This window comes from Erythrolamprus reginae, chromosome 1 (genome assembly GCF_031021105.1).
Source record: "Erythrolamprus reginae isolate rEryReg1 chromosome 1, rEryReg1.hap1, whole genome shotgun sequence".
Classification (NCBI taxonomy): domain Eukaryota; kingdom Metazoa; phylum Chordata; class Lepidosauria; order Squamata; family Dipsadidae; genus Erythrolamprus; species Erythrolamprus reginae.
The window spans coordinates 209,641,174-209,654,663 of record NC_091950.1 but is presented as its reverse complement, the minus strand read 5'-3'; the positions used below and the strand labels follow the sequence as shown (position 1 = coordinate 209,654,663).

General features: G+C 36.8%; 1 protein-coding gene across 1 annotated transcript in view; it reads left to right on the top strand.

The window, feature by feature from the left end:
* Positions 1-347: 347 nt before the first annotated feature.
* Positions 348-13,490, top strand: part of COQ10B (coenzyme Q10B) — a 16,304-nt gene continuing 3,161 nt past the window's right edge. The window contains exons 1-4 of the mRNA XM_070732115.1: positions 348-670; positions 7,037-7,186; positions 8,888-9,080; positions 12,872-12,973. Coding sequence (XP_070588216.1) covers positions 594-670; positions 7,037-7,186; positions 8,888-9,080; positions 12,872-12,973 — 522 coding nt within the window. The 5' untranslated portion in view covers positions 348-593. The remainder of the gene's footprint in view (positions 671-7,036; positions 7,187-8,887; positions 9,081-12,871; positions 12,974-13,490) is intronic.

Here is a 13,490-nt window from a genome sequence, read left to right as displayed (position 1 = left end):
TATCACTGTGTTGTCTCTTTTTATTCGTGATGAATATATTTTATTCTCATGTACACCGAGAGAATCTACGCCAAAAACCAATTCGTTGTGTGTCCAATCACACTGGGGCCAATAAAAAATTCTACAACAAGGACATTCTCTGCGTGCCTTTCTAATATTACTGGCATTTCAAGCTACGTCGCTTAAAAGGGCGAGCGAGTGGCACTCCGCAGAGCCAATCGCGCGCCAATTCTAACATTAACGAACCCGAGGGCCTCGTATAACCCCGGGAGCGAGTCTTGTGATCGGGCGCGGCCCCGACGCCCTGAACTCTGCCGCCTGCGCGAGTCCGGTAAGTCACGTGCTGTGGGGGCGAAAGGAAGAGCGTAAGGAGCAGACCGTAGGAGCGTCTATAAGGGGGCGGTGAAAATCCGTAGGCTGACGCTCGGCTGGAACTCTGCGCCGATAGGCTGCCGTTGGGCGACTCTCGCGCGCAATTGGCTCCGTGTCTGGGAGGGAGGTGTGGACAGGTATTGGGAGGCCGTTGAGGAGGCGAGGCAGCCAGAATAGGATGGGGCTGTGAGGGCGTCTGGAGGCGCCGCGGAAAGTCGAGTATGGCGCGGAGCAGTCGGGCTCTCGGCAAGGCTCTTCTGGAGAGATTGGCAATTCCTTCGCGTAGAGTAGCCCTCAGGTACGGCGAGAGGGAGCTCAGGCTGTCTTGGAGACACCCCCCCCAAGCACCCCCCGCCCAGCCGTCACTTTTCTCTGCTCGAGCAGGAAAGTTTGGTGGGCGTCCCATAGGTTGAGTGGGCGGCCAAACGGATCTGGCGGCGGCGGCGGCGGTTTCCGAGGCTCCTTTCCTTGGTCACGAGCGCCGGGGGTGGTTCCCGTCGCCTTCACTTTTCCTTTCCCCACCCGTCTCTGTCAAGAGTTCCTGCCCGCTTTCATAGTCACAGCTATTGGGGAGCCCCTGGTGAGCTTTTGATGCCCTCTCTCACACACCCCACACACTCCTATATCTAATATTATTAACTTTGATAGCCATTTTTATTGTCATGGGTGATGGGTAAAATAGAAGTGACAAAAGACGCCGGTTGTTTGCCGTGACAGATTATTGTTGATCCCCAGCTACTAACAATAAAACACTTCTGCAATGGAACAGGTTGGCTATTGATCGCCTCTTATCCCTGTGATTATTTAATTTCTCGATTAATTGTCGAAAGTGTCAATGCTCTTATGGGGTGGTCGTCTAATTTTCAGTCCATTAGTAGTGTTATTAGTAGTGTTATTAGTAGTGCACGTGTCTCACAAATGTTGTAAAGGAACTTTAATATATTTGCATGCTAAATTTAGTTTGCCCATTTCACTGATAAGAGGCAAAAGCCCTTTTCCTTAAGTTTTTCTAAGTTTGAGCTGCTCTGAGTGAAGTGACTTTTTTTTAGAGTTCTTTTCTTTTTTACTTCTTTCAATCCAGTTACTTATGAAAGTACCTGGCTATCTGGTGACTTACACTTGTATATTGTTGTGTGCCATCTATTCTAAAGCAGAATAAATACATAATATTGTACTTCAGCTCTTGCTCTTTGGAGACATTTAACACCTTCATATTTTTCTGAAATTGTAGACATTTAAAAAAAAAACCTAGTCAAATCCCAGACTTGAAAATGATAATAGATTAGATTAGAAAATGCATACTTTCTGTCAAAGATAAATAATTCATATTGAAAAGTGTTCTATTTAACAAAGCAAAGGCTGTATTATAACTGCCTTGGCTAAGGTACTTAACTGTGTGTTAGCTAGACAGCCATTAAGAGAATGACATCAAATTGAATTTTTGGGATATTTATTACTAGGAAAAGAGTATCCAAAGTTATATCTCTAAATTTCTCTTATGTGTAACTTTGACTTGCTTAAATTTCCTTTTTCTTTTGTTATTCTGTTCTGTTCTATTTTGCTGTTTCCATTTAATATGTAGCTAGGAACAGTAAACCAGACTAGCATTGAGAGAATATTGGCATAATCTTTAGACTCCATGTATCCCTAAATGAATAGCATGGGGAATGAGGCATTTCTTAATTTTCTTATTGAAGAAACAAGTACAGTATTGTATGTCTTTTCTTAGCTGGCTTCATGTGGTATAACTCTAATAGACTATTGGACACAATCAATATATGGCTGAATTTATGGTTGCTCCAGATGTTATACTTATTGACTCTTCCTCCTGTAAATTATTCCATATATGCTAAGTGTCATTTTGCTCCTTGTCAGTTGTATGTATTAGGTGGGCCAGTTGGCAGGGAAAATGTTGTGTAATGTCCTGCATTGATATATCTGACAATGTGTAATTCAGTATGAAAATTTAATTGGGAGTATTGTTATGATTACGGTAATAATTTTAACAATTGAAGAAAAATATTAAGTTTTAATCACACTTTCTCACTTGCTTTTCTTGTTAATCATAATACTTTGGGGGATAGAAACATAGAAACATAGAAGACTGACGGCAGAAAAAGACCCCATGGTCCATCTAGGTCCTAAAATCTATCTAGCAACTTAAAAGAAATCACACATAAAGAATACTTTAGCAAAATAAAGCAGCAATTCTTTCCATATCAGATTATTCTGATAAAATAGGGAAAAGTTTGCTAATTTGTAAGTCTTTATCAAAGTAAAGATATTTTCTTAGTCATGTCACCTATGTTTTGATTGATGAAGGCGTGCATGCTCTAATATTCTTAAGATCTTATCTGTTCATAAAATGATGTATTAATCTATCCATTAGGTATTTCTCATCTCAACACAAAGTTTGGAGAACATTGTGGCTGTCTTGAAGAACAAAATTTTATTGTTTGCATGGTACCAAAATTAAAAGACACTGATATTTCAGTTATTCATAGTTTATGATTTAGAATGGGAAAATATAATATTTTGACAATGTTATTTTATATCTGATTCTAGAATATACCATACTTTCTGATTTTTACTTAGCAACTTATGTCTCAGTAAATCTGTATTTATTTATTTATTTATTTATTCATTCATTCATTCATTCATTCACTCACTCATTCATTTATTCAATTTTTTTGCCGCCCTTCTCCTTAGATTCAGGGCGGCTTACAACATGTTAGCAATAGCACTTTTTAACAGAGCCAGCATATTGCCCCCACAATCCGGGTCCTCATTTTACCCACCTCGGAAGGATGGAAGGCTGAGTCAACCTTGAGCCGGTGATGAGATTTGAACCGCTGACCTACAGATCTACAGTCAGCTTCAGTGGTCTGCAGTATAGCACTCTACCTGTTGCGCCATCCCGGCTCATTGTTTTTCTTCTCCCTTCTACGGTTGTGTGTATTGGCACACGTGAAGACAGTAATGACCTTCACTTTTCCTGTGTTTCCGGTAATTCATAATTGAATATTTTATATATATATATATTGCTCAAAAAAATAAAGGGAACACTCAAATAACACATCCTAGATCTGAATGAATGAAATATTCTCATTGAATACTTTGTCTGTACAAAGTTGAATGTACACAATAGCATGTGAAATTGATCATCAATCAGTGTTGCTTTCTAAGTGGACAGTTGATTTCACAGAAGTTTGATTTACTTAGAGTTATATTGTATTGTTTAAGTGTTCCCTTTATTTTTTTGAGCAGTGTATATGAAAGTCAAAGTTTAAAAATACTACAATCATAATTGGGATAACACATGCCTGAATTGAAGATGAATAAACTATATAACTCACATTCTCTTTTAAATTGCAGTATTTTTAAAAAATCCTATCCTAGAATCATATTTATATCTACAAATGAGATTTATGATTATAATTAGTATTTTCTTTTTTGGATAACAACCATGAGCTGCATGTAAACTCTTGTTTATTGCTTGTCCCCATCCCAGATGGGTATCAAAGATGAACAAGCAGCCCTAAAAAGGGCATAGTAGGCCTCTCCAGTAGAGATATTATCTCTTCCTGAACATCCTCTTAAATCAGACAGTAACCTACATTTTCAGTCATTAGAATTACTAATCTTCAGTTAAATGTAAATGGTTCTTGCTATTTTTAATGTATCTGTATATTATTTAAAGCTGTTCCTCAGAGATTAACATGATACAAACATAACGTCATACAATCATCATATGATGACATTATTTTTTCCAAAACTGACACTTGAGATACGATGAAGGCTAGGGTAAACTTTCCTACTAAATATATTCCTCTTTCTAGTGCAAAATTTTCCTCCTTTTTAATTATGAATTATAATTAATAACCTCAGAAGCAGAAAAATAAATTTTATTCTTTGGAATGCTTAATTGTAGTATGATTCAAAGATACCAGTAGTTATGCTTATATTTGATCAAGGAAATACATCCTTTAATCTCCTACATAAAACTGTTTGCTAATTGAGGAAGGTCAAGTCCATTTTTAACTTCTCTTAAGACTTCTTGATTCTAACGTTACATTTCAGATTGATCAAGACTTTTGTGATTGAAAATAAAAGTTTAGCCTTTGATTTAGTTAATAAGTGTTTCACAACTTCAATAACCGCAAAAATGAAACCACTTTTAAATTAATGGCCTCCTTTGAAAACTGGCCTGACAAATTTGTTTATCAGATATTCTGGTCAGTGTTATTTTTGTTCAATTTTCCAAACAATAGTGTAGGCAATTAAGAGGAATACTAAAGAGATAATTTAAATTTATTAGTTAAAAGTTAGAGACAATATTTTAATGTCATTTTAAGTTGTATAATTTTCATTATTTGATTTTTGTGTTGAAATTAGAAATGCTGCTAGTGACTTATCTGGAGCAATCTTAAATGATATACCTCTGATTAAATATTGGATATATTAAACTCTTAGTTTTAAAAGATTCCAGTCTTTCAAACTTCCAACAGAAGTGAAAATGAACATTGTCTTACCTGAACGTTCCTTCTATGTGCGCTACAGGAGCATATAAGCATGGGTTAACTTCTTCTCTGTTAGCCAGGGACTGAGTAAGAAATATTCAGGACTCCTGCAATGAATCCTCTGTAGAACTGTCCTACCAAACAAAGCTTCTGCTGAAGCAAAGGAATCAAAGTTATAATGCTGAATAAATGGTGGTGGAGTTGTCCAGGCTATTGCCCTGCATATGTCCTCAATGGATTCCTCGGTGGCCCATGCTACTGTAGTCATCCACCAAGGTAGATATTTGAAGATGGACTTTTTGAGGCTTACTTTGCCCAGGGGTAACTTTATCACAGTGGTTTTCAACCTAATGCCATGACCCCTTAATACAATGGAGATGAGACCACATGAGCGGGAGACCCAACTCACAACTGGGTGGCTCTGGCAAGTGGTACCGAAGGCTTGCCGGAGTCGCGGACAAGCTCTCTCGATAATGCAGCTTACATTTGATCCAATTCCAAAGCACCTTGGATTGGAAGACCGACCCACATCTGATTTGTCCCAATCGTGTCCAAAGCCACCAGAGCCTCACTGGATTACTGGACAAGCACTCCTGGCAATTCAAATATTAGTGCTGCAGTCACAAGGCCGTGTGACTGGGAACCATTACTCAACGCTGGCCAACACTCCAAGCAGAAATGGGTCCCCTCCAGAACCTTGGACAAACACTACTGCACGCCATAAATAGTTCAGGCAAATTCCACAATATGGAGGCATATTAAATCCATTGCAGACCTCATTTTTCCAGCTGCCTCAATACAAGCCGCAGCGTGACAGGGAGGCTTCCCTTTCCTGATAAATACAAATATCAAATCCTGTAAACCTTGAAACTCCATGGAAATGTCTTGCCTGTTGTCCAAAACTGAGTAGAGAAATACATTTTGCATCTCTCTTGGCTTGACTGAGTAAAAAAAACTGGCTCACTGGCGGCCGAGGAAGAGGCTTGGCCGGATATTTGTTACTCAGACCCTGGCTTACAGACAAGAAGTTAACCCATGCTTGGACACTCCAAGCAGCGCACAGAAGAAAGGTTGGTTTTCCTTTCTCTTTGCAGCCCTTCCCATGCCTATCCGGATTTGCTTTTAAGACTAGGGTTCCTGCAGTTTCTTTTTGAATGAAAGCGTTCTAGGAGAGTACTTTTAAAATAGGACTTGGCAACTTATGGTTTGTGAATTGGTTACAACCCCAGATACAGGAAAACATTTAAAAAGTCCTTTATTTTTTGTATTTCAGTAAGGTTTAAAACATCTATTTGATCATTATATCCTCCTTAAATGTAAAAACAATTACTATTTTTGGTGGGTTTTTTTTTTAATACTATGACTTTCTGTACCTTCCTGGCAGGGCACAAAGGCAAGGCCCCAAGCTAAGAAATGTTGCCTACTCCTGTTTTAAAGACATAACAGTAACTCCTGTTAGAAATGCTGGTGCAGGAGCGGAACTTTTGGGTGGATATAGTATTTCATTTTAAGATTACCATTAGCAAGAAATTGTTCATGCCTTCATACCTACCTTTAAATATACAGGTAGCTAAATCTAAACAAGTAACATTTATTTCAATTAAGTATATGTCTGTGGAAGAAAATGTTAACTGAATCAAATATTTATAATAGAAGATCCATGCCTTGCTGGATATGCTGGTAAGTGCCAGAGAAGATTTGAAAGGAAGAAGGCCTTAAAAATATCACAGCTATCATTCTAACAGTCTGTATCTGTATACCCTATGTTCTCACTGAAAAAATAATAGTCTTATGAAAAATTTCAGCTTTCTGCTTGTTGTGTTTTATAACCATAGAAGAAAGGCTCAATATATTTGATGCTTGCTATCCTGACAGGAAACTTGCTTTTCAAATATATGAACCAAGTAGTGTGCGGCCTCAAATTGATTCAGAGCCAACTTTTAAGAGGGACAGCCTTTATATTGTACTGTTGCCAGGTTCTCTCATGACTGAGATATATTTAGCTTGCCCAAGGCATAAAAAGTTAACCTAATCCTGAGTCTGATTGTCCTTGTGTTACTCTTATTTGTTTTCCCATTTCATTGGCTCATCTTTACGGTGTTAACCAGATGCTTGTTCTGATGAAAATATTGAAATTGTTCCAGGCATTTGACTTCTTGGGAAATATTGAGGAGCAAAGCACTACCGCCACAAAATCCAGCAAAAAATTGTGCCTTTCCAAGAAGGACTTACTTCAACTTTGCTGCACCATTCGTGAACAAAAGGAAAGAATATTCAGAAAGAAGAATTATAGGGTTTGTATAAGAAAAGTACAGTGCACAATTACAGAAAAGTAGATACTAATGGATTGCATTGATGAAAACAGTCTTTCTCATTTCAGTTGCCTTTGCTCATATTGTTTATATAGTTAAAATTGATGCTTATCTATTTCATTCTTGAATTTCACACTTCAATTTGAAATCATTTAAGCACTCCTTAAATTTTATTTAATTTGTTTTTTTTAAATATATGCTGTTGTTAATCCACCCTGAGCAGTTTATGGTCCTACTATATATAAACAGGATTAAAGTATAATTTTTAGGGCAGCTCTAAATTTGCCAAAGCCAATATAGGATTTATAGTTCTTTGCTTACAATGTAATTCTAGTTTGAGATCATTGTTAATTATTTATGAATGGGATATAGTCTTTTTCTTGAAATAATGATAGAGTATGGCAGTATATATAGTGTAGTATATTATTCCATACAATCAATTAGCAATATATCTTGGGTAAGTTTGTTAACAATGTTGAAGCAGCCCCATCATATGATGTCGGAGAACATACCGTGCTTCCTCCAGAGATGTATATGAATATATTGCATTAGGGGTAACAGGACAGGAACTTAATACAGTAGTTCCAATGAGCCTACCTGGGAGTATTTAAAACCTGATTCGAAATTTTGACAATTCTGCCTCACACTGACATGACCACACTTCACGTATTTTGCAACTAGACTAGATTTACAACTATTTCAAGTGTTCCATAGTCACTTAACTGTGTTTACAAGTTTTGCCAAAAAGCATAGTTAAAGCATTGATTCACTTAATGACTATTCCAAAGAAGTTCATAAACTCAGTTGTCACATGACCAATCTATTTTATGAACATCACATGTTACAAACATAATGGGCAGCCTCTACTATGGTCTTAACTCACAGACTACCTCTACTATTGATGCACTCTTCTGGTAGCAGGTCAGGGTGCAGTCCGTAACTCCTTTCAACATGTTGCCTGAGAGTCTCATATTGGCTTATGAAAGAAATAAACCATATACAGTTCTAAAAGTTAATGTTTATTTACTATATACTTTAACTCTCAAATTCATTTTAATGTACTCTGAAGATTGGTTTAAGGTTCTTTAATCACTTTGGGGAATAAAAACAAAGGCCATGTACAATAATGAGTGGCCCCAAATGTTTGCCATTCCCTTTAATCAACAGAAGGTCTACTATTTAACTATTGTACATTTTTATTTTTATCCTTTTCAAGGAAGTCAGTTTATTTATTTATTCAATTTTCAATATTTTCAATATTCAGTTTGCAAACATTTTGATTACTAGCTTCTATTTTCCACTTTCCATCCAATATGTTTAATTTTTTGGAGATAAAATACCATAAATAATCCTTAATATCCTTGTGTTATAAGGAAATAATCAAGGTTGAGAGGAGGTGTGATTAAAGTAAGGATTCTTTTAAAGGCTTCTGTATACATAGGCTTCTGCTAAATCCATTGGGACTAAGACTTGTGCAGAGGAAAAGTATGAACAGTTTCAGAGCAATTAAATACTGGAATGACAGGCAGGATTGTGTCCTTGAACTACAACCTTGTGTGAGAAAGCTAGCTGAAATTGCATATTTGTTTGTAGAATGATTGGAACAGTAAAGAGAGAAATAAAATATATATTTTAACTACATATCTCTAATAGTTGTATTTTTGATTTTGCATTATTTACTAGGTATTCTATGCAAGAAATGTATGATGTGGTGGCTGTTGTAAGTGAATACAAGAACTTTGTTCCTTGGTGCAAAAAATCAGACGTATTATCCAAACGTTCAGGATACTGCAAAGCTAAATTAGAAGTAGGATTTCCTCCTGTGTTGGAAAGATATACATCAGTTATTACACTAGTCAGACCTCACTTAGTCAAGGTAATGCATATTTGTTGTTGTTATATGTAATTCCAAGAGTTGCTGATACCGGATCTTATCTAGCCATAAGACCAAAAAATCTTGGGCTGTCTCTCCCTCTGATTACTCTTTTCCTTGTATATCTGAATATAACTTATTGCTTGGGAAGATAATGTATGTATGTAACTACCACTAAACTGGAAAAGGATGTGGAGGGAAAGCTCTAGAAGCAAATCTGGTGTAACGTGTAAGAGTATAATTTATTCAGTGTATATGTAATTTATTTATTTAATTTTTTAAATGCCCAATAGTCGAAACTCTGTGTTTTATACCAAAAATAGGGAAATAATACAATTTGAGTTACTACATATCTAATCAAATTAAATGCTACATAAATGCACTATATAATCCAGGTAGCAGTAAGGTGGTCATAACAGTCTTGAAACAATGTGAATTAATATATGTTAAAATATAATTAAAATATATTTTTAAAGTCCGTGAAAATAAAATGGTCTTCACTTGCTACTGAAATAATGTAAATGCCAGTTGAGTCTACCTGGGCAAACAGCCTCAGAAATTTCCTTCCCGTGTAGAAAACCATTTTTCCTCTTTTGGTGGAGGATCTGGAGGGCCTTAAAAAATCTTAAGGTCCAATTTGGGTACATACTAGAGAAAGTGCTCCTTCAGATAATGAGATCCTAAGCCTTGAAGTCTTTAAAGGTCAAAGCCATTATTTTGCATTGGATCCAGAAATATACTGATAGTCAGGGTAGATGATGAAATATATTCATATCAGCCAGTCGCAGTGCATAGTCTAGCTACTCTAATGTTGAACCAACTGAAGTTTCCAGATAGTTTTTAAAAGTAGCTCCACATACAGTACAATAATCCAACCAAAACGTTACCAGAGCATTGCGAGGTGTTTGGAAAAGATCACAGTTAATAAATCAGCCAAAGCTGTTGAAAGAAACTGTTCAAGGGAGTCCACTGGGGCTTCTGACAGTGATAGGTCAAGAATCACCTCCAAACTGCAAATATGCTCCTTTAGGATGAATGTGGATCTCTCCAGGCCAGGCAGGGTACCACCCAGCTGGACAGATTCACCATCAACAAATCTCGCCTAGATTGGGTCTTAGTTCATTGACTCTCATCCACTCCTCTTCCCTGTCCAAGCAATTTTCCTAGAGGAAAAGGAGAGGTGGACATGGGTATCTCCATATATTGATGGCATCTCAATCTCAATGGATGATCTATTCTAATGGTTTCATGTAGATGTTAAATATTAGCAGCTAAAATGGAGCCCTGAGGAACTATACAGTCCAATTGTGATGATGCAGAATGGTAATTTCCCAGCACTAGTTGGACATTCAAGTAGGCGTAGACCACAATAGCACAGTGTTACTACATCCCAGCTCAAATAACCTGTCTAAGAGGAGGCTATAGTCAATAGAATTGAAAGCTTCAGTTTTATAGCCATGCCTGAAATGATTGAAACCTACCTAAAAATCAAACCCACTCAAGAAAACCTGAAATTTTAAATCCCTTGAATTTGCAAGTAGACTTTATTTTTCTGGGTGGAAATGTCCTTTTAAACTCCCCTATACTGCTTGAAATTAAAGCAGAAAACCCCAATGCTTGAATGAATTCCAACAGTAGCATTACTGCAAACTTCTTGCAATAATCATAGTTCTTGTAACTTGGTCTCTCAACTTTAGCAGTTTGATCCAGAATAGCAATAGCAATATATACAGTGCTTTACAGTACTCTCTGGATAACTTACAATGTCAACAGATTGTCCCCAACAATCTGGGTCATCATTTTACCAACCTCAGAAGAAAAGAAGGTTGAGCCTATGAGGATCGAACTGCAGACTGTGGGCAGTTAGCCTGCAACAGAATGGGACAATTTGCTACAGCCAACTCGTCATGGAACAATCTTTCTTTCTTTCTTTCTATCTATCTATCTCTTATCTATTTGATTTTTATGTCGCCCTTCTCCTTAGACTCAGGGCAGCTTACCATGTTAGCAATAGCACTTTTAAACAGAGCCAGCATTCTCATTTTACCCACCTCAGAAGGATGGAAGACTGAGTCAACCTTGAGCTGGTGATGAGATTTGAACCACTTACCTACAGATTTGCAGTCAGCTTCAGTGGCCTGCAGTACAGCACTCTACCTGCTGCGCCACCCTGTCTCATAATTAAAACATTTTAATTTTTGTCATTCATTTCATTTTGGCCTTCCTTTTGCACTCCTTTAATTATTGTGTTCCATTTCTGATATTGGTACAACTCTTATCCCATTGCAAGTTGGCCATGGAAAATGGAGTATGGCAAGTTGTCCTAGATCTGCCTGCAATGTTGCATTCTAACCACTGCTCCAGAATAGCTTTTGTTGTGACGAGGTCATGCCATAGCACCAATATGGCATGCATGCCGAGCAGCTACTCTTCCAGTTTCTGTCACTCTCATGAATGAGACCAACTGGCTGGCATGCCAGAACCCAGAAGAGCTATAGTTTCTGGCATGTGTCTGTGCACGCATGCATGCTCCTGTTTTGGCACTCGGTGCCAGAAAGGTTCAGACACTACCATAGCAGAAAAGCCATTATTAGCATGTATACTCTACTGAATACAGATTAAAAAGAGCTGGTCCAATGGCAAGATAAATTAGGTTGCCCATTATTGAATGAAACATTCAAGACTACACGACTGCTCAGAATTGCTATGTACCAGTTATGCAAATAGTTTAAACTTAGTTTTGCACTTTCGTATCTTAGACTATAATTGTTGAGATTATGTAATGATTGCTTTTAAAACTCTACATTAAATATTACCAGAACTACCTCATTTTATTTCTGCCAAGCCAATAGATTGCCCAAAAATAATTATAAAGTTTTTAAAAAAAAGCTATAATGATCTGAATGGATTCTTCAATTCTACTCCTCTGAAGCTATCCAAAGGGGGCTTATAAGGAAGTAAACTTTTATCTTGTTTCCTAACTTGTCTACCTTCTAAAAGCCCTTCCTCCATCAGCATCCCCCCCCCCCAATTTTATGCTTGTATAGACTGGTATAATGAGATACATTACTGCATTATACCAGGCTGAACAAGTTCTATGTTTGAATTTCTATTATCTGCTGAAATTGGCACTGCCTTTCTTGGTTCATATCACTCCTATCTTAAGTACTGGTGCTAAGGGACTGAAGCTGGAAAATTCTTCCACCAGTTTTTTAGTATCGTCCTGTACTTGTTGAATATTTTCTATTTACCTCCAGGCTGTTTCTGTAATGCATACTTCAACTTCTTTTGAATCACTGCTAAGATTAGGTTTCCCATAAAGTAATTGCTATAGTGGGGCCAACATGAAATAGATTTTTCAAAACGTATCCTTCAGAATTTTTTTTTAAAGTTACAAAGAGACGAAATTAAACAAAGCATAGATCTAGATTGTTCTTAAGAAATTACTCATCTTTAAGTTGTTGATTATTTCACCAGTTGTTGGGTTTCACCTGAGAAAACACTTGTGTTTGCAGAAGTGAAAAAATACTGTTGAGAAACAGTTGCAATGTTCAAAGGAAACTAGAGTATTCTAAGAGAAAACTCATTGATTTTGAACTTTTAAAAATATTTATGTAATATTCCTTCCAATTTTGCTCCATGCTGAAAAAACTTTTTTTCTTGAAGTTACTGTGGTGATGATCATATAATACACAAAGTGTCAAAATTAAAATTAAATTAATATTTAAATTAAATTAAAAGCATGGGGTTCAAAGTTTTGAATGCAATATAAATTTAGTTAATTTTTTTCATAGGCATCGTGTACAGATGGAAAATTATTTAATCATCTGGAAACTGTGTGGCGCTTCAGTCCAGGAATCCCTGGCTATCAAAGGACATGCACCTTGGATTTTTCAGTAAGTAGCAAAATAACCCAAGCTATTTAGATCAGAGAAAAATGTATTTTGGAAACCATACCTGATTGCTGTATTGTCCTTTGTAAGTATTTGGAATATGTATTTTACTGTACATGGTATAGAAGTAGCTTCCAAGGATAGAAAGTGACGAGTCCAAAGTCATCCAGTTGGTTTTGTGCCTAAGGCAGAACTATAACTCATGATCTCCCAATTTCTGCCTTAGTACGTTAACCACACTGCCAGACTGGCTTTGTATGGTTTGCTTTTAATTATGATTGCAACATTACTTTTGTGAACTATAATTTTTAGTTGCAGCAATCCAACTTTAATGAATTTGTTTTTAAGCAATGAAGAATGCTCATTTCCAAGCAATTTGTAACGTGCATGGAATAAATTATTCCACTAGCACTAGTAATTTCATTATTTCAATATTTTTATGGCATTTCATTCAAATAGTTTTGTTTTCGGTATTTTCGGGGTGGGGGGGTTCATTCAATGTAGGTAGTTCTCCGTTAAA